Here is a 21,063-nt window from a genome sequence, read left to right as displayed (position 1 = left end):
TAAATTATCTTGTCCTAACCTAACTTAACCTAAGGCAATTGACCTAATTTAACCTCACATAAACTAACCTAACTTACAGTTAAATTTAAATATGTATACAATATTTAAAATAAAATGAGATAAAATTAAATGATTGGTAAATAAATTAATAAAATAAAATTATTCAAAATATTTTAAGTATTTATTTAGATGAAAATATAATTTTCAAACATATATGATAGATAACCTAACGTCACCTAACTTAAATTATTTTGTCCTAACCTGACATAACCTAAGACAATTAATTTAACCTAACATAAACTAACCTAACTTACTCATTTCATATTTTTTAAATTTAAATATGAATATATTTTAAATTTGTTATTTGATCAATTTGGTACATAAATTAAAAAAATTAGTACTTTAATTATTTATTTGTTGTTTTTAATTAGTTGCAAATATGATCATTAAATTTATATGATTATTATTCTCATCTAACCTAATTTAACCCAATGTAACTTAAATTACTTCTATTGATTTTTTGCGCAATCTCAACTCACGAAAAAAATTGTCAAATAATATATTTTAGGACGTACCTTAAAAATAATAAAATTATTGTTTTAAGTATTTTTAAGCATTTATTTAGATACAAATATGAATTTTAAACTTGTATGATTACTTATCTAATCTCTCCTAACTTAACGTAAGACAATTAATCTAATTTAACCTTACATAATCTGAATGAGTTTATAATTTTTCAATTTTAAATAAGTGTATAATACAATTTGGTACAACTTGTATAATTACTTATCTAGTCTCTCCTAACTTAACGTAAGACAATTAATCTAATTTAACCTTACATAATCTAAATGAGTTTATAATTTTTCAATTTTAAATAAGTGTATAATACAATTTGGTACATAAATTAAAAAAAAAACATCATTCTAAATATTTTTTATAGTATTAATTTAGATGAAATGGTGATTTTTAAATTTGTATTATCTACTAACCTAACCTAAATTAACCTAACAGAACCTAATCAAACCTACCCTAACCTTACATTTTATAATTTACATATAGAAATAATTTTCTTGATGTGACTGTATATTTTTGGAAAAATCCGTATATTTATGACCCTTTTACTATCAAACATAAGTCATACGTAAAAGCAAGGCAAAAACCAACGACGATAACAAATGGCATTTCCTGTCAATACAAACATGCCAATTTATCGCAATAAAAGGCCCCGTGTACTTTTACAAAACACGATCAAAGTTTAATAACTTTACACATTCCCTCACTTATCAACGACAAACGGAATCTAACCAGATCACACTTCCTATATTACTCGGCCGACATAATAATTCCGCCTCGACAATTTACAAATGCGATGCCAGCCATGTTACAAATTGGATATAATTTTATCGTGAAAAATTTCCATCTTTGCGTGTGCATAAATCAAACACGTCCGTATGTTTAATCGCGTCCATTTGAAATGGTAGAGAAAAACCGTGCGGCAGCCGCATCGGCATCCGCAACACGAACAATCGCCGCGTCGAATGGTGAAAAAAGTGTTGGACTAGACGTGAATTAGAGAAAACTAGGTCCTCCAATGAGTGACGGACAGTGTGCGCTAGGTGCAGCCAATGTGGTGGCCGGTGTAGAAAGTGAATTCGCGAACGCGTCCGGTGGTAGGGCGGTGGGACGGTGGCTCGTGGCGCCGGCGTGTCGTGACCCGCGGGTCGCCGCCAAATCGTTTTTTCGGTGACCGTTTGCCCAACAATACGATTTATGGCGATGTGACGAAACCTCTCGATACGTTCACGTTTTTATCCAATTTTCTTCCGCCGATCGCTCCGCCGTTCCTTCCACTTCTTTCGGTTTATTAACGTTTCCACTTATTGATGTTCTTCAAACACATTCCGGAGCGACACCGGAGGTCTTAACTCTATTAAAAAACCCTACGAGATGTTTTTTTCGATATTCCCTCGAACGGCTCGAACAATACACGTCCATAAACTGAAAACATCATCCCGTTTAAGTAGTGATTGTTACAAAATGAAATACAAAACGATATATCTGTAATAACGAGACATCGACGTACTGTCTTCTAATGAACTTGTCAATGTATTTTATATAGTGGAGTGCGTATGGAATCGGGGATATGGTTTTTATTTGAAGAAGCGACCGCTTTTGTCATACTTGATTTTAACCATATCCGGACTGACGGCCAGTTATGTTCAATGTCGATCCCTATTAAGTCCTTGTTGCGACTGATGCCTTCACAAAACATACAGAAATTTTAATATTGTTTATAAGCTCACCTACACATTAATATACACTGTTCCACCCACAATTTTGTAAATAAATTTTTCTAATTTAAATAAATAGTACAGCTGGTAAATTAGTTCAATAGGTTAAACTATCGTCTCAGTGAGCCCTTTTGTTACAACTCATTTATCATTTTGGCTAATTATCAATATGCAACGGCAATCTAGAAATTTAACTCGCAATAAGTGTCCCCAAGCGGTACTTTGAGTGGAAGAATTTTTGGTGTAACCCATCCATCCATTCCCCGTATGTTACAACGGTACTTGGAGACTGGTAACCATACTAGGACTCCAGGTCAGGGTGCCACAACTCCTGTTCAACATTGTTTTGAGACTTTTAACTTTGAGCCAACGGCTTATGACTCAAGAAGTTTACAGTCTCAGTTAGAAAACGTAGAAGAGGTTCGAATAAGTATTGAAACCATTCGCCAACGACTTAGGGAAGATAATCTTCAACCCCGTGTTCCCGTTCGAGGACCCACCGCGGATCACGGAGCCCATAGTTTCAAAAAATCTAAAAATACAGTAACACAAGAACAAGTTTTCACGAACACACCGCCACACCGCGAGGCAAAACGGCAACGAAAGAATAAAAAGAAAAAAAAAATGAACAGAAGAGAGAGTTCTCGTACTCGCGGGCCAATTAAAACGGACAAAACCGCATACACCCCGGCACATTAATTAAAATATTATTTCGCATATTTTTGGGTCATCGTGTTTTTGGCCCGGACGAACCGTACACAATGGTCCACGGCCGGATTCAATGGAATCATGCCGGATTTTATTATGCACATCTTCATGAAACGCAATTATTTCTGTTTGTGGCCTTTTGTTCGACGGGTCTCTTTACCGCTGCCACGCTGAGATAAATGCGATTCGATGCGGGCTTTTCGTTTGGGTAATGTAAATACGGTCGGTTGTCGAGACGCGAGTCACAAGGTGATAGATTAATGACGTTTATCATAAGGTATTTTAAACGGGGTTGTGAAAAAATTGTGGCACTAGTATTTTGCATTTTTCAAATAAATCTTGGATTGTTATTATGGTATAAAATAAATTAAACAATTTCTACATTTCCTTTATAACAATTTTTTTGGATGAACTGCTGTTTCTAGAGATTTATTAGTTAACATTTGGGTAAAAATTGTCATATATGTTTGTTAATATTTATTGTAACATTTGATATTGATTGAATTGTACTACAAATTTTATATATTTTACCTGAATTGCAAATTCTGCAAGATTTTATACAGAGAACACAAAAATTCTTGATCATTCTTCATATAATTTTCAGTAGACAATTAATATTTGAATTGATTGATTTACAAGTGATAACTATCAAGAGATAAAATTATTTTTTGTGTAAACCAATTATGGAACAAAATTTAGGGAAACAGAAAAATTGTTATACTTTTTAATAGATAATTATGGATTGAATGATTTACTGATCAAATGACGACTATCAAAGGATAAATTTATTTTTTTTTTTGTACAAAATGCTAATTCTGGAAGTTTTTTACATAAGATTTTGGAGAAAACAAAACTTCTTAATGTGGTTATTAATTGGTAATTATTCCTAAATTATTGATATACTGAAAATTATCAGATTTTTTGACAAATTTTTGGAGGACATAAGAATCCTTTATCAATACTGATTAATTATCAAAACATAAATTTGTTTATTTATTTTTAACTTACTTTTGAAGATTTCATATACTTTTCACTTTAATCATTAACTGATCAAATGATGTACATCCAGGGTTAAATCTGATTTTGAATTTGACATTTGATTTTTTGTAGAAACTACTAATTCTGTTTTTTCTAGAGAGAAATATAAATGTTTGAACGATTTTCAATTTTTTTGGACTAATTGTTATTTTTGGAGGTTTTGATGGGTGTAAAAATTTGTCATCAATACTGATTAATTAGGAAAGCATTTTTTTATTACTTTTTGAGTAAATTACCAAATTTTACACGAAATTTAGATCAGAAAGATTCTTTATATACTTTTTACTTTACTCTAAATAATAATCAGTTATGTCATTGACTGATCTAGTGAAGTCTACTAAGAAAGAAATTTGATTTTTTTGTACAAACTACTAATTCTGTAAGTTTATTTTTTCACTAAATTTGGGAAAACAAAAATTTTTGGTATGGCAATGAGTAGATAATTATTATTTTATGATTGACTGATCGGTAAAAATGATCAAAACATAAATTTGAGCTTTTTGGACTATTTGTTTTTTTCCGGAAGTTGTTAGACAAATTTTTTATGGTTATAAAAATTCCTGATCAATACTGATTCATTAACAAATCAAAAATTTGTCTTTTTTGTGTAAATTACCTAAGTTTCTTTAACATTCTACAAATACTGCAATTCTGAATAATTATTACTTGAATCATCTGATCAAATGAAGTCTATTAAGTGATAAATTTGATTTTTTTTTTTTCAAAAAAATTGAAAAAACAAACATTTTTTGTATGGTATGTATTAATTCATCGATAATTATCATTGAATGATTGAATGATTAAATAAAAATGACCAAAACATAAATTTGATTTTTTTTTTTCGATTAACTGGATGTTGATAAACGAATTTTTAGGTTTTTTAAACAAAATTTGAGAAAACAAAAATTTTTAACATGATTATGAATAGATAATTCTCTCTTAATAATTAACTGATCAAAACATAAATTGGACTTTTTTTGGGGTAACTATTATCTCTGAAGATTTGTTTAATGGTTATAAATCAATACTGATTAATTAGCAAAGCAAAAATTTGTCTTTTTGGATAAATTGCTAAAGTTTATTCGAAATTTAGGTTAGAAAATTTGTTATTCACATATACTTTTCAATACTGAATAATTATCACTTGAATCATTGACTGATCAAATCTACTACTAAAGGGTTTTTTTATAAAATTTTGAGGAAGATAAAAATTCTTGATTAATTAAAAAACAGGAATTAGTTTTTTTTTTGGTAAATTGTAAATTTGATATACGACATTTAGATCAGAAAAATCCTTGAACTCTTTTCTTATATTTTTCAATTCTAAATAATTATCAATTGTATTATTTAATCATCAAGTAGTGAACTGATAAATTTGATATTTTTGTAAAAATTTCTAGTTTTGGAAATTTTTTAGATAATATTATTGAATGATTGATTTATCAATTCTTTTGTGACAAACTGGTATTTCTGGAGGCTTTTTAAAGAAATTTTAGAAGTATACTTAATTATTAATAAATAATAATTATGCACGATGATTATTACGGAGTTGAACAATCTTGTACTTGATGCGTTTTCAGTATTATAGATGCAAAATTTTGATGGCAACTCTTGTGGTGCCCAGGACACCACAACTCGAAGAGAAGAATTCGCGTAGCCAACAAAAAAACAGGCAGACGAAGGATTTGAATTCGCGAAAACCGACATGGATTGTCGGCCGCCAATGATGACAGCGTCGACAAAAACGAGCGCACATGAAAGCTGGCGCTTTCGAGCTGACCGGGCCATTGTTAACAACGACATGTTCGCATCCAGAAGGTATTCATAAGGATGCGCCTGGCCAGGACTAACTAGAAAACGTGATCGGCATGCCTTTCCCGACCGGTTGCATAGTAATGAACGCATTGTTATAATACGAATATGTCACATATCATTTTTTTTCCGTCGTCGTGCCAAGAGACGAGTCCGCCGCCGGTAGTATGCGTGAGGCCGATGTTTTATTTATGGTGGTTAATCACTCGCCGGTTTCGGTCCAACAAATAGACGGGACGCCGCGTCTTCACTCTTTGTCTTTGCTCCAGCTTCTTCGAATTAATGACGGCTACCGAATTCGGGTGTGTGGGCAGACCGGCCGCCCTCGCACCGGCGGAAACGGCGTAGCGCCGGGGTCGCGGCTATGCAGATTAGGGGGGCCCTTTGTGCCGTTGCCGTCGGTCAGGGGTCAGATGGGTGTGACTCGCGCGCATCTCTACGTGACACTTTGATGATGCCGAGGGGACGCGATGACAAGACGCTGTCTTTCTGTCGTTTTTTTGAATGTGCGCTACGTGAACATTTTCCGATTTCTTCTGAATGCAAATCAGGTGATTATCTACGGAGATGCGTCTTTTGCTGCTTAGATGGCCGTGTTCTTTACCTGCGGCACCGTGAATGTCAAAGTAACTCTTGCCTATTTAGTAATCGGGTAATGAATCAATAAAACATGGCAAAAATCCTAAACCGATTAGCGTTTGGTTCAGTGAAAAATCATGCATTCGAAATTGTTACAAGGTAAGTTAACGTTAGTTCCATAAATAGGAATGTGGGATAGTAAAATTCATTAGTCTTGTATTCGACAAAACAACGCAATTAGATATTTTATTTCGAAAATGTTATAATTATGAAACTAATAGGCTGGTTCGACCTGGAGACCACCAAAGCGTATTTAATTAAATGTACTGCTGCCAGTTCTCGGTTTAATTTGAATTAATATTAATTGTTTTGTACGTGAATATGTAATTATTCAATTAGTTTATTATTTTTTGTTCGTGTAGCCAATAAATCTAAGGTCACTATGTCAAGTTTTAACTGTTTTTATCATGATAAACACTTGTCGTAACGATTTATTTTTTTCTGAGTCAATTAACAGAAATTTTTTATGTTACATCTATTTTAGCAACCAATTTTATCAAAAAAATGTAATAATAAATCTTACACCATTAACGAAAAAAGAATGACAGTTTGTGATAGAATTATTTTTAATGTATATAAGGAATAATATTTACTAAGAGCTGTAACAATAGAATAGATACCATTAGCAAAAATCAATGACAATTTTTGACAATGTTAATGCTATATGACCAAGTTGTTTAGAAACATGTTGTTCAAAAAATAAGTAAAATTTCTGTTACTGAAGGATAACTAATGTCAAATTTTGAACAAGTTCATTTTACAGTGATTGAGCAACAAGTTTTACCAAGAGTGAAATATTGAAAAAAAAACAATGGCTATTTTTTGAAATTTTTTATTTTATACAAGTTTTACAAGAACTATTACAATTTAATTCGTATTCTAAGAAAAAACGAATGCCAATTATCGGTAGTTTTAATTCCATATCAATAAGTTGTTTTTATTGAATTTGAAGAACAAGAAATGTAATAAAATGCTGATGAAAAACATATAAAGAATAATAAGTGTAAACAAAAACTGTGACATATTAATTCGTACCATTAGCAAAAAAACTAATGGTAATTTTTTATTGAAATTGAGGAACAATTTTTATCAAGAAGTTTATCAATAAAACTATTATTGAAGATTTTTAAGTAGATTTTAATATATTTGAGCAACAAGTTTTTTTACCAAGAGATGTAACAATAAATTTCCATTTATTAACTAAAAACCAATATAAATTTTTGATAGTTTTTATTTTATGCTAAATTGTTTTTATATATTTAACAATAAGTATAAATAAAAACTGATAATTTAATTCGTATCATTAGCAAAAGTAAAACTAATGGCAATATTTTATAATATTAATTTCATACCAATAAATTATTTTATTGAATCTGAGGAACAAGTTTTATCAAGAATTTTAACAATAAAACTTCTATTAATGAAGATTTTTAATAGTTATTTTATATTAGGTTGTTTTTAATATATTTGAAGAACAAGTTTTTTTACCAAGAAATTTAACAATAAATTTATTGGTAAATATTTATGGACTAAAAACCAATAGAAATTTTTGCTAGTTTTTATTTTTTGTTCAATTATTTTTTGTTTGTTTGTTTTTTAAACAAGTATAACCAAAAACTATGAGTAATTCGTATTAACAAGTCATTGATTGAAAATTAACCAATAAAAATTTTAATTTTTATTTTAGTTATATAATGTAATATATTTAAGAAACAAGTTTTACCAAAAAGTGTATCATTAACACTTTTATTAATGGTAAAAGTTCAAGAATCATTTTTTCAAAATTTTATACACTAATATTACTAATGATGTAACAATAAAACTTGTATTATTCACAAAAATCCAATTACGAATTTTGATTGACAGTTTTTATTTTATTTAATTAAAATAATGACATAAATTTTACCAAGAAAATCGGTAAAAGAATTCATTTCAAGTAATAAGGCAAGTTGACAACTTTTGAAAGTAATGATTACCAAGAAGTCCAATCGATTATTGATTATTTTTATTGTAAAACAACAAGTAAATAATTATTTAGAAAAAAAATAAAAGAAAAGTTAGGATTATCGATATACTTTACATAGAAAATTCATTAAATAAGTCTGTGTAATTGCGATTCTCGATTTGTGATTGATACCTCATTGCAAATGTGCATTAATATAAATTGAGTCATTTGCCACACCTGAAGTCAGATGCCAATTGCTTTCAATTTGAAGAGGAGTTGAACGTCTTTGATTTACTGTTATTTTATAAAGATATTTCCTAATAAACAGAGACACGAATTTATTCCTACTTCATCCATGAACCAAAGCTGAAAATGTTTTATATGCCAAAAAAATAATAAAAATAAAAACGGCCGGATGATTATCTGAAATTTCAGCTTTATAAATAATTCAAGAAATCCCCGGCATTTGCCTCGCAGTGCCGTATTAAGATACAAAATGAAGATATTTGATATAAATTAGGCATAAACTGCGAAGAATCCTTAAACCGTGCCACCCATGCTCACGGGCCGATTTAATTTGCATTTCGTACGAAATACGAGCGCGCACCAGAAAACAACGTAATTATAGAAATTAATACATCACTTTAATTGATTTAAATATAATGGAGCATAATGAATTCATTGCGTCCGCAAATTATAATTATTTCGCTATTAATGCATGCCGTACTTTTTTCGTTGCGGCGCACAATTCAATTAGCGTTTTGCGCCAGGGGCCCATTGCGTCGACGCTGATTTTATTAATTTAATTGATAGTAATCGCGGATTTAAGCTAATTGCCTTACATGGTGGTCCGTGGCGGTTTATTCAATTTCTTAATATACATGGGAAGCTCTTTTTTTCGGTGCGGCCACTCGCACACAAGGGAACGTGCTTTAATAATGGATTAGTCTAGTTTACATTGCGTGTGGGGTATTGAGCAATTACAATTATTTACTAATGTGTGCAATTATTGCAGGCATTGACTAATTCAGCGGAAACGATCAATAAAATTATGGAAAATTGCGTTTTTAATTATCCTGAGTTTTTGTACAAAATAGTAAATTGAACACTAAACTAAACTGAACTAAAAATAATATAGTTTTTATCAAAGGCTGAAAAACTTAAATTAAAAGAAAAAAAAGTTTTTGTTATATTATTTGTTCTAAAATAAAATAATATTTACTTATATTTAATGTTTGCTATATTCTGAACTGAAAATATTATAAAATGCAAGTTAAAATCTCAGGTTTATAAATAAATTTTATAATTAAATTACAATTAATTTTAACAATTATATCTCCAAAAACAGTTTTGGGTTAAGTGATGAATTTTTTCCACAATTTTATATTCTTCCAATTATTTTATGAAAAGTCTTGTTTTTACCAGAAAATTCAAAACTAGTAAGACTTTTTTACTAAAATTATTACTATTTTTGCTTTTTTCAACCAATTCATTTATAAAATTTTTTTTCAGTTAAATAATTTTTATGGAGAGTTGAACAACTCTTTTAGAAAATAAAAAAAATATATTCTTAATGGTCCTAAAATTAAATTATATTTATTTACATTTAATATTTAATAAATTATTTATATTTAATTAAATAATTAATTTTCTCTAACAATTATAAATTTTACAAAATTAATTCAAAATGTCAGTTTTATGAATCAAAAATCATAATTTTTTATAAAAAATAATTTACCAATGATTTTAACAATTATATTTTCCAAAATTATAAACTGAATATTACAACAGTTTTGGGTGAAGTGACTGAATAATTTTTTCCACAGAAAATTTAATACTAGTAAGAATTTTTTTACTAAAATTGCTGTTAATATTGCTTTTTTCAGGCAATTCATTTGTAAAATTTCAGTCAAATAATTTATATTGAGAGTTGAACAACTCTTTCGGAAAATGAAAAAAATATATTGTTAAAGGTCCTAAAATTAAATTATACTTATTTATATTTAATATTTAATAAATTATATATATTTAATTAAATAATACACATCTATTAGTTGCTAAATTTTTATTAATTTTCTCTAACAATTTTGTTTTACAAAATTAATTCAAAATGTCAGTTGTAAGAATCAAAAATCAAAAATTTTTTATCAAAAATAATTTACCATTGATTTTAACAATTATATTTTCTAGAATTATAAACTAAACATTAGAATAGTTTTGGGTCAAGTCACTGAATAATTTCTTCATCCATTTTATATTTTCCCAATTATTTTATGAAAAATCTTATTTTCACCAGAAAATTTAAAACTAGTAAGATTTTTTTACTAAAATTGCTTTTTTTAGGCAATTCATTTATAAAATTTTATTTCAGTCAAATTATTTTTTTTAAGAGTTGAATCAAAAATTAAATTTTTTTTATAAAAAATAATTTACCATTGATTTTAACAATTATATTTTCTAAAATTATAAACTAAATATTACAACAGTTTTGGGTCAAGTGAATAATTTTTACCTCTATTTTATAATATGTTTTTCCAATTATTTTATGAAAAATCTTATTTTCACCAGAAAATTTAAAACTAGTAAGATTTTTTTAATAAAATTGTTGTTATTATTGCTTTTTACAACCAATTCATTTGTAAAATTTTATTCCAGTCAAAATATGTTTATTAAGAGCTGAGCAACTCTTTCAGTAAATGAAAAAAATATACTGTTAATGGTTCTAAAATTAAATTATATTTATTTATATTTAATAAATTATTTTTGTAAATAATACACATCTATTAATCATTAATTACAATTTTTTTCTAACAATTCTAAATTTTATAAAACATATTTCAAAATGACAATTTTACCAATCAGAAATCAAACATAAATTACTATTAGTTTTAACAATTATATTTTCTAAAATTATAAATTATATTAAAAACAGTTTTGAGTTAAGTGACTGAGTAACTTTTTTCCTCAATTTTATATATATATTTTATGAAAAAATGTTATTTTTATCAGAAAATTCAAAGTTTTTTACTAAAATTGCTGCCAGTTTTGAGTTAAGTGACTGAGCAACTTTTTTCTTCCAAATATTTTATGAAAAAATGTTATTTTTATCAGAAAATTCAAAGAGTTTTTTACTAAATTTTGCTTTTTACAACTAATTCAAATGACCCCAAAATTTTGATTAATTTTCTCCTAATATTTTGCATCTTTTTGTAAATTTTATAAAACTCAATCCAAGCCAATTCAACTAAACCTAGTCTAACCTCAACTAACCTAGCCCAAATTAAAATAATTACTAATAAACTACATAAAGCACAAAATCGAGTAATTAAAAACGTTGCGCAACAAAGAATCGTGGAGCAAAACAAACATTGAACAATCAGGTTTATCAAAATCAAAACTGCTGTCGTTCCGTTCGCGGATGAAGTTGTGATATGTTGATGCAAATGGTCGTTTTAACGTTACAATGGAATAATGAGGGGGAATTTGATGAGCACGGATCACGACAAGACCACCATTGAGCCCACTAAATCAGCGCAGCATCGGAAACCGACAAAGTCCAACGATAAACGAATAAAAAGAAACGCCGATCCGTTTTCATAATATCAAAACGTGGGTCCGACGTCCGGACTTTTTTACATGCAACGTGCGCTGTCGCTTCGCGGCCCGAAAACCGACCCGATTTAAATAATGAGACGGACTCAAATGACTTATTATTAGGACGTATCCATCATAAATGCACGGACGGACCGTAATTAAATGTACGTGCGTGTTTAACGAGCAACGACTCCAATGATAACCGCGTCGGACGTGCGTTTTATTGATGTACGCCTCGCAATTATTACGTCGTGCATCTCTTAATCCAATCAAAGGCGAAATTCTGATTTAGAATTGTGGACTCGATTAAGTTTTACGAGTGAGCTAAGGTGCGCGATTAAATATTAACAGTACTGTTTAGGTACGCTCGCCCGAACAGATTATTATTGGTAATCTGATTCGACCAGTTTAATTGTACTTTATTGTAATGATATTTCGTGTCTTGGATATTGGGTTTCATGGCGATTGGGGACGAAGCTCTTAATCAATTTATGCAACGCCACACGATTATGTAAGCGCTAAAAATTCAGTTTCCTTTATAAGGTTTTCCTCCCGTAAATGGGAAATTAATAATCTTGCCAATTGGAGCATTCAATTTTTATTACTGTGACCTTTACTGTTTTTTCTTTTACTATTTTGATGTTATCCTTTGATGAACTACTTAGATAACCTTCTATAAGTAAACATATGCTTGTTTATAATAAGTATCGGAAAAAGGAACCACCAAACATTACTAAATTACAACCTTCAATGGTTTAATAGTGAAAATGAAAATATTGGAGAAGAACAACGCTGTATTGTCCTGAAACCTGTATCAAAAATACTTTAAGCAACATTTCGTGCAAAATCATGGTTCAACAAGATTAGAAATAGGCCAGTCATTAAACTATGATAAAACAACCATTAGAGACCTCCATAAATTTCATCAAAAAGGTAGTCAAAAGGATTCTACTTAAATTAAGTGAGGATAACTAATTAGCAGTTAGACAATTGCCAATTTTACTCACCTTAAACACAACCTAAAGAATCTTTTACTGATTACGACAATTCTCGTCGGTTTGCATAATAGGTGGAAACTTGTAAACCTGATGGAACAGTACTTAAAAAACGTCTTAAGTCAAGAAAGATTTTAATGATTGTATGGTGAATTGAATGTGAAATTTTACATATTATGTGTAGTCCAGCGATTAAAACAACTATATACTACTCAAAATTTGTAAAAATCATTGTTTTTTAGTGAATAGACTTTGACAATGAAGATGTTAAATTAAGTCCTACCTTATCCATGATATTTTTATATGTAATTATTATTTATTTTTGCCATCGTCCACTTTTATACGTAATAAATGGTTTAATTCTAAGATTAAAGTTATTTTAAATTTAAACTTAAGAAACTTTTACTAATATTTAATTTCATAAAAAATTTTTCGTCTTTAATTTGAACATTTTTAAGTGTCATCTTATTATATTTTGAATGCCTTTACAAGAATTCTTCTTTGGCATTACATCAGCCACTACTAAAAAGTGTTTCGTAAAAGTAGTCAAACAATTCTAAAAATGCTTTTGATGCACACACTTAAAAATCAAAAGATTCCTAGTTTTGATTACCAAGAAAGGCTCCTTCACTTCTTCAGCGTGAACTGAAGATGTTTGTACAGCAGTTTTATTATAATATAATCTTGCGAAGCAATCATTTGATTAAAATTAAACCTTCTTTAATTCACCTTAAACAAATTAAAATTCTAGATTAAATCCAGATTGGCTCATTTCAATAAAATCAATTAAAAAAGGTGCTTGGTGAAATTACAAAAATCCACCGGGTCGAGTGTGCATGTACTGTTAACAGTTATTGTTATGAATCATTATTTTCTCGATCTCGCAGTGACAGTTCAATAAGTTTTTATTTGATTATCGTGGAGATAAAGGAGCAGATGAAATGCCGTTGAAAGATTTATAGTTTTTATTTTGCGGTGAGATACGCAGCGGGCCAGACGTCAATAACCCATAAAATTTATGAATATGGGAGCCGAGATATTAATGCAAAATCGGCGCATAATAATAATTCCCGAAAATAAAAACAAACACTTCCCATTGTCATTGTTCTCCGAATGGTACATGGTTTCTCTCGCGCACCGAGATGCGTGTGAACAAGTCAGTGTAACCAGTTCTTTTGTGCGTCCTTTTCAAATTATTTTATTTATGCGGACTGGCAGAAGGACAATGGGCACAACGTCGAGTGTCAGAGGTCGCACTTCTACTAGTTTCTACGCAAACATCGACTCGATATTTGAGTCATCAATTGTGATGGGTTTTTTCAACACTTCACCTTTCAGGTGTCGAGTTTGAAAACCAACAATATGATTTAAAACTTCCAAAAAGAAACAAAACTACAAATAAAATTCCTTAAGATTATTTTACTTGGACAGATGAGTTTACCATCTTATAAGGATATAAAATTTTGGGGTAAAAAGCATTATCTCAATAAGTAAAAGTAAACAAGTTTTTATAAAATATCTGGCACATAATGGTACAAGGTAATTTTATTTTCTTTATATTCATTCTAATTTTAAATATTAGGTACAAAAAAATGATGGGTTAAATGAAAGAAGTAAGTCTTATATTTACTAAAGAAATTCACCTATGATTAAGTTTGTCTTGACGTTTAATTTATCGTAGTAGGTACCAAAATTCATAAAATTTTTCTCTAGGTTAAGACCTTACATCCAAATCTAAGAGTTCGATTGTATTTATTTATTTAGCTTTGAGAAATTGTTCATAATAATTCGATTAAATAAAAAAATTAGAAATGTTCTTTTTAAAAGAAGTAATTATTTTATTTAATAACTCGAAGTCTTGCTAACTCGATTTTTTTTTGTGTGTTTGTATTTATTTATTTAGCTTTGAGAAATTGTTCATAAAAAGTCGAATATAAGTAGGTTATATTTATTGATGTGTTGGAATTATAAGTAGTTCCAGTATAAGTTAGTCAGCCCATCATAAGTTGCTAAAGTATAAACCAATCTATTATAAGTAATTCAAATATTTAACTTTGACAAGTTGTCCATAATAAGTCGATTTTAAGTAGGTTACTATTATAAATTGTTCCACTATATGCTGTTTCAATATAAGTGGTTGAATTATAAGCCGATTTATCATAAGTTGATCCAATATAAGAGAAATATCAAAATGTTACTAAATAAGAAATTAGAAATTTTCTTTTTAAAAGAAGTAATTATTTTATTTAATAACTCAAAGTCTTGCTAACTCGATTTCTTTTGTGTGTTTGTATTTATTTATTTAGATTTGAGAAATTGTTCATAAAAAGTCGAATATAAGTAGGTTATATTTATTGATGTGTTGGAATTATAAGTAGTTCCAGTATAAGTTAGTCAATCCATTATAAGTTGCTAAAGTATAAGCCAATCTATTATAAACAATTCAAATATTTAACTTTGTCAAATTGTCCATAATAAGTCGATTTTAAGTATGTTATTATTATAAACTGTTCCATTATAAGTAGTTTCAATATGAATGGTTGAGTTATAAGCCGACCCATTATAAGTTTAACCAGTAAAATCAAAATATTACTAAATTCAAGTTTAGTTACCTTTTTTTAAGAAGTATGTATTTTATTTAACAAATCGTGGTTTGAGTAATCAAAGTTCGATTGTATTTATTTAGCACTGAGAAATTGTTCATTATAAGTAGGTTATTATGATTAATCTCTTTGAATTATAAGCAGTTTTTTTAAAAAACTGCTCCTTTATAAGTTGCTAAATTATAAGCCAATCTATTATATGCAATTCGAATATTTAGCTTTGACAAATTGTCCATAATAAGTTGATTTTAAGTAAGTTATTAGTATAAACTGTCCCATTATAAGCAGTTTCGATATAAGTCGGTCCAATATAAACTGATCCAGTATAAGAGAAATATCAAAATGTTACGTACTTTATTTAATAACTCGAAGTTTTAACAAGTAGAACTTTTTCTCTGGCAAATTATGGTTCGAGTTATCGATGTTCGATTGTATTTATTTATTTGGCTTTGACACATAATAAATCAATAAGTAAGTTATACTAGTTACTTTTATAAGGTGTCCAGAATAAGTTGCTGAAGAATAAGGCAATCTATTATAAGAATTTCAAATGTTTAACTTTGATATATTGTCCATAATAAATCGATTATAAGTAGATTATTAGTATAAACTATTTCATTACAAGCAGTTTCAATATTAGGTAACTTTTTAAAAAGAAGTTTAGTAAAAGCTTTGGTGAATAAAAGTGTTGTGGTATTCCGTAATTAAAAAGCTTACTTTTATGAATATTTAGCACGGCATGCAACACAATCAATAACTGTATAATTTAGCCTGACCCTTGATAAAGTTGAGACCGCGCGCGTCGCCAACAAAAGCAACAAGAGACGCGCGCTGAAAAACAAACGAAAAAAGCCCCATCAAAGTGTATAAATTGTGAATTTGTGGGCGCAAACGTTAACGGTATTTTATTAAAGCAATATTTCTCGGAATTGTAGAAGCGCCGCCTTATTTATATTATGCGTCCAGTCGTCTTGTATTTATGTTTCGGATCCGACATTAATTACCCTCTGTCAAATTAATTACAGAATCCGGCGGACAATTAATTTATTTTTGACGGTTACACGCCCTTAAACATCAATTAGCATCGCCGCGCGGACGACCGAATGCCATTTAACCGAATCGGTATCATATACCACGATTAAATTCATGAACGCTCCTGGCTCGTCTCGTGTAATTCCCATTCGGATTACGTGCGTTTAGATTGGAACACCCATAATTTTATTTCACTTGAGACCACAACTGAACAAGATACCTCCATTCATTAACTTCACTCATTATACTTTTATATTTTTTTATGCCACACGGTTTAATTTACCATTTAACCTTATTAACAATTTAAAATAGGACACTTTAATCAATTTATCAGTTATACCATTCCACAACTTGGCAACGTTGTACTATACAAATCATAGGTGTACTTTGTTACCACGTTGGTAATTAATACGAGTAACAAATCTATTTAAAATAAAAAATAAAAACTTATGGATAATTATAGGTAATGTTAAACACAATAGCACCAATATAGTTCGCAACTTGTTAATTGCGAAATAATAACAGGTAAGGACTTTTAATGTTCCTGCTGTAATTATGTTCAAGTTACAAGAAAGATGCCGGCTTCTCTTTAAATAATAATTATTTAAAGAGAAGTTGCATAATAATTATTATTATTCAATTATACATACTCCGAGAGGTATAAACTAATTAACAGTTCTATTTAATCGACGTGTGCAATAAATTGTGGAATTAAGTAATTATTGGTGCATTGTTTGTATTTGAAGAGTGATAATTGTTTGTAATTATTGTTTATAAGGAGATAATTTAACACGAAGAAGTCTATATTACACCACACTTAAGAAAAACTATGGTTGGAAATTAAGAGTTGTCAGTTTTAGAATAGAATTATTTCTCAAATCTAATTACTTAACTTTTAGACCCAAACTACAATTAAATAAGTTTTAATAACAGCCCTTGTACCATAATTAGTATCGTTAATAATTCATAATTCTTGCTACTAATATAATTATTAAGGCTGAACTTGTCATTCCCATGTCATAAATCATTCGAAAATGGTGTTGCAAGAATCATTCGGTCTCAACATTAAAATATTAACAATTACAGGGTTCCACCCATCCAAAAATTATCGAAAGTTGCATCGAATTTACTCGATTTTTGCTTATTTAGTTTTTGGTTTGTTGTTTCTGTTCCTAAGTGTTCTGTATCTTATAACTCAGGCAGGGCACGATTTTCTGAAAATCAGTAACACAGTTTTTATCGTCGTCGAATTTATCATCGTCACCTTCAAACAGGTAAGTCCATGATTTTAATTATTTTAATAGTAAGTTAAATACAATTGCAGAGCGTAATGAAGATGAGTTTGTCAAAATTCACGTCCACATGGAACATGGTGGATTCTGAAATGTTCAACCTTCACAAACCCAATCAAGTACACATTTTAAGAAACACAACAGATAAGTGTAGTAAGTTAAGCAAAGCCTTTGTTACGATTTATACAGTGTGCGTAGCAAATTGGGCTCTTGTACCTTATATAACTCCAGAGAGATCTTTGCAAACTGGAATTTGGTTGCCGTTTAATCCTTTGGATGACTTAAAATCTTACGTTGCTGCCACCACGTACATATCTATTAGTAAATTTACTAGAAATTGTGTAAAACTTTATTTAGTTTTGTATTTTTTATAGGTTGTCTTCATGCCTCGTATTTCACAGCTTCAATCGACACATTATCGGCTGGTTTAATAATGCAAGCAGTTGGACAATTGGAACTGTTGAATGACAATCTGAAAAACTTGCACAAATGTGCACAAACTGATGATCCAGATGCAGTATACAAAAAAATAATTGAATGTGTAAAGCACAACGAGTATATTTATAAGTATGTAAAAGAAGTCGAGGAATGTTTGTCCATAATAATATTCGCCCAGTTTTTAACTAGTACCATTGTAATTTGTATGACGTGCGTAATTTTAACTTTGGTGAGTACAATTTTGACACAGAAAATTATTGTTTTAGCTCGAGGTGTCCAGTTTTAGGTTTTACATGCTCATATGCTTTTTGATTACCATGTTTTTTCAGCTATTCTTTTATTGTTACTATGGTACACTGTTGTATCAAGAGGTAAATTATTCTTTAATGTTTTTGAATTTTTCTAAATGAAGATTTGCTAGAGCAACAATGTGATTGATGCAATTTACTCTGGAGAGTGGTATGAACTGGATGAGAAATGTAAAAGGGCCTTGGTTGTTCTTATGGTGAGAGCTCAAAAACCTTTTCTTCTTTCTGCTGGGAAATTTTTCACTGTTTCCTTAGAAACTTTTACTGTGGTAAAGTACTAGTAAAGCTGCTAAAAATGTTTAAATTAACAAATTTATATTTATAGGTGTTGAGAAGAGCATATTCACTTTTTGCAGTTTTGAACAATTACTAAATAACACTATTTTCTTTAGTTCATTCTTCAGAATGAATGAATGAATGAATTGTTTGTAATTATTGTTATAAGGAGATAATTTAACATGAAGAAGTCTATGTCACACTATAATTTACAAAAACTGTAACAGGAAATTAAATGTTATTTGAAAATAATTTAGATTTATAAGATGTTAAGAACAGTTTACTAATTTGTTGCAGTTTTAAGCAACTACTAAAAAGTACCTTCTAGTTTGGTCCATTCTTAATAATGAAGACTAAAGACTTCATGAATAACTCTTAGCTTATAGAAACTATCTATGAGTAGATCAGGTTAATAAAAAATGTAATTTTGGCCCCACCTCTTTGATTTTAAAGTCCGGAAGGGCAGAGCGCAATTAAAAATGCAAAGCATCCTTATCTCGATAATTTATAGTTGGCCAGCTAAAATGCTCCACCGTGGGCATTAGTTTTCACAACCGAACATTAATTTTCGGATAACCACGTTTTAGAAACAATTTAAATCTATTTCCATATTAATAAGCCAATAAATAATAAACGGTGTATGTAAGACAAGACGGTCTCTTATCTGTAAAAAAAATTTAAATACCGGGGCAGGCCGATGCGAGTCCCATTTCAAATTAGCCGTGGATAATTAGAATCAATTTTCAACATTCGTATTTAATAATCAATAAATCAGACGCGATAAGCACTAACTATTGATCACAGGCGCCGAAACTGACGTCCGAGAAACATAAGAAGCGAGCACGCTTGATCTATATAACAATTGATAAATCTTAATCCTATGCCCGACAAGATGTTACGGATCAACAGTTGGCGGAAACATTCTTTTGTCGATGGTGCATCACCATTTTTTATTTCTTCCTTCATATTCGATAATTAAGATGTATTAAGACGTCAAACTGTCTTTACGGGCCGATTCACCGCATCAATTATTCAGATATGCGAAGTGGAACTAAGCCACGGCTTACTGGTGTTTATCAATAGCAGATATTTAAATTTTAGACCGAAGTATTTTTGTTGGTGTGTAAGTTGGAAATGTCGTTTCTATCAGATGGCTCTTTAGATTGTGGTTAAGTGGTGAGGAAAGTGGCAGCCCTGTTTTGACAGAGTCACAAGAATGGAACAAAAAAGTATATTTTTGAATGTCTATTAGTATTTTAATGCTTCTTCAGTCTCTTCAAATTGAAAGTCTATATATTACGTTGAAATTGTAGATCCTTTGTAATTCATTGATGTGTTGTTGAGTAGTCAAGTTTTGACAGTTCTACAAGAGAGGAACAAAAAATCTGGTTTTCTGTCTATTTACATGTTGTTGATTCAATGTTTTCTTTAAACTGTAAAACAATAAAGTATCAAAATTAAAGAATTATTGTAATTAATTCTTGCCAAGCTTTCTAAGAGTTTAAATTGTTTAAGTTGGAAATGTCGTTTCTATCAGATGGCTCTTTAGATTGTGTTTAAGTGGTGAGGAAAATGGCAGCCCTGTTTTGACAGAGTCACAAGAATGGAACAAAAAAGTATATTTTTAAATGACAATTAGAACTTTGATTACTCAATTTCCAACTTGCAGAGAATTTCAGGGACAATAAATATGTTGAAATTGAAAAATCTTTGTTCCCTATTGATGTCTGAATAATTTAATAATAATTAATAATAATAATTAGTAATGTCTTAAGTAATTTGTGAGAAAATTACTAAGCTATGTTTCAACAAGAGTTGAAGAATAAATTCTTTCTCTTTTTGAAGGTCCGGTTTTTTGTCTATTTATATGTAGTTGCTTCAATGTTTCCTTTAATCTGAGAGGCAATAAAGTATCAAAATTAAAGAATCTTTTTAATTAATTCTTACCTAGCTTTCTAAGAGTTTAAATTGAAGACAATAAACCATAAATTTAAAGTTAAATACTAATACATCCATTTCATCATGTTCAATTCCATCCCAAGCAATTAAACCAAGAGACAATCATCAATTGCTCGATCAAATGACACGATAA

The 21,063-nt window shown here is 29.5% G+C and overlaps 1 protein-coding gene across 1 annotated transcript; it reads left to right on the top strand.

Moving 5' to 3' along the window:
- The first annotated feature begins 1,591 nt into the window (after positions 1-1,591).
- Positions 1,592-19,153, top strand: LOC109598584 (odorant receptor 2a-like). Its single transcript, XM_049969882.1, has 7 exons — positions 1,592-1,743; positions 17,835-17,931; positions 17,982-18,270; positions 18,324-18,661; positions 18,717-18,758; positions 18,809-18,964; positions 19,021-19,153. Exons 1-7 carry the CDS (start codon positions 1,592-1,594, stop codon positions 19,066-19,068), a joined length of 1,122 nt encoding a protein of 373 aa, XP_049825839.1. The 3' UTR covers positions 19,069-19,153.
- Positions 19,154-21,063: the final 1,910 nt, after the last annotated feature.

This window comes from Aethina tumida, chromosome 7 (genome assembly GCF_024364675.1).
Source record: "Aethina tumida isolate Nest 87 chromosome 7, icAetTumi1.1, whole genome shotgun sequence".
NCBI lineage: Eukaryota > Metazoa > Arthropoda > Insecta > Coleoptera > Nitidulidae > Aethina > Aethina tumida.
This window is presented reverse-complemented; position numbering and strand designations above follow the sequence as displayed.

Excerpts from the sequence above, each read along its gene's own strand:
- LOC109598584 (XM_049969882.1), top strand. The coding sequence starts at position 1,592 with ATGAGTGACGGACAGTGTGCGCTAGGTGCAGCCAATGTGGTGGCCGGT. Across the intron at positions 17,932-17,981 it reads TCATCGTCACCTTCAAACAG|AGCGTAATGAAGATGAGTTT; the intron begins GTAAGTCCATGA and ends ATACAATTGCAG. Across the intron at positions 18,759-18,808 it reads GTACACTGTTGTATCAAGAG|AGCAACAATGTGATTGATGC; the intron begins GTAAATTATTCT and ends AAGATTTGCTAG.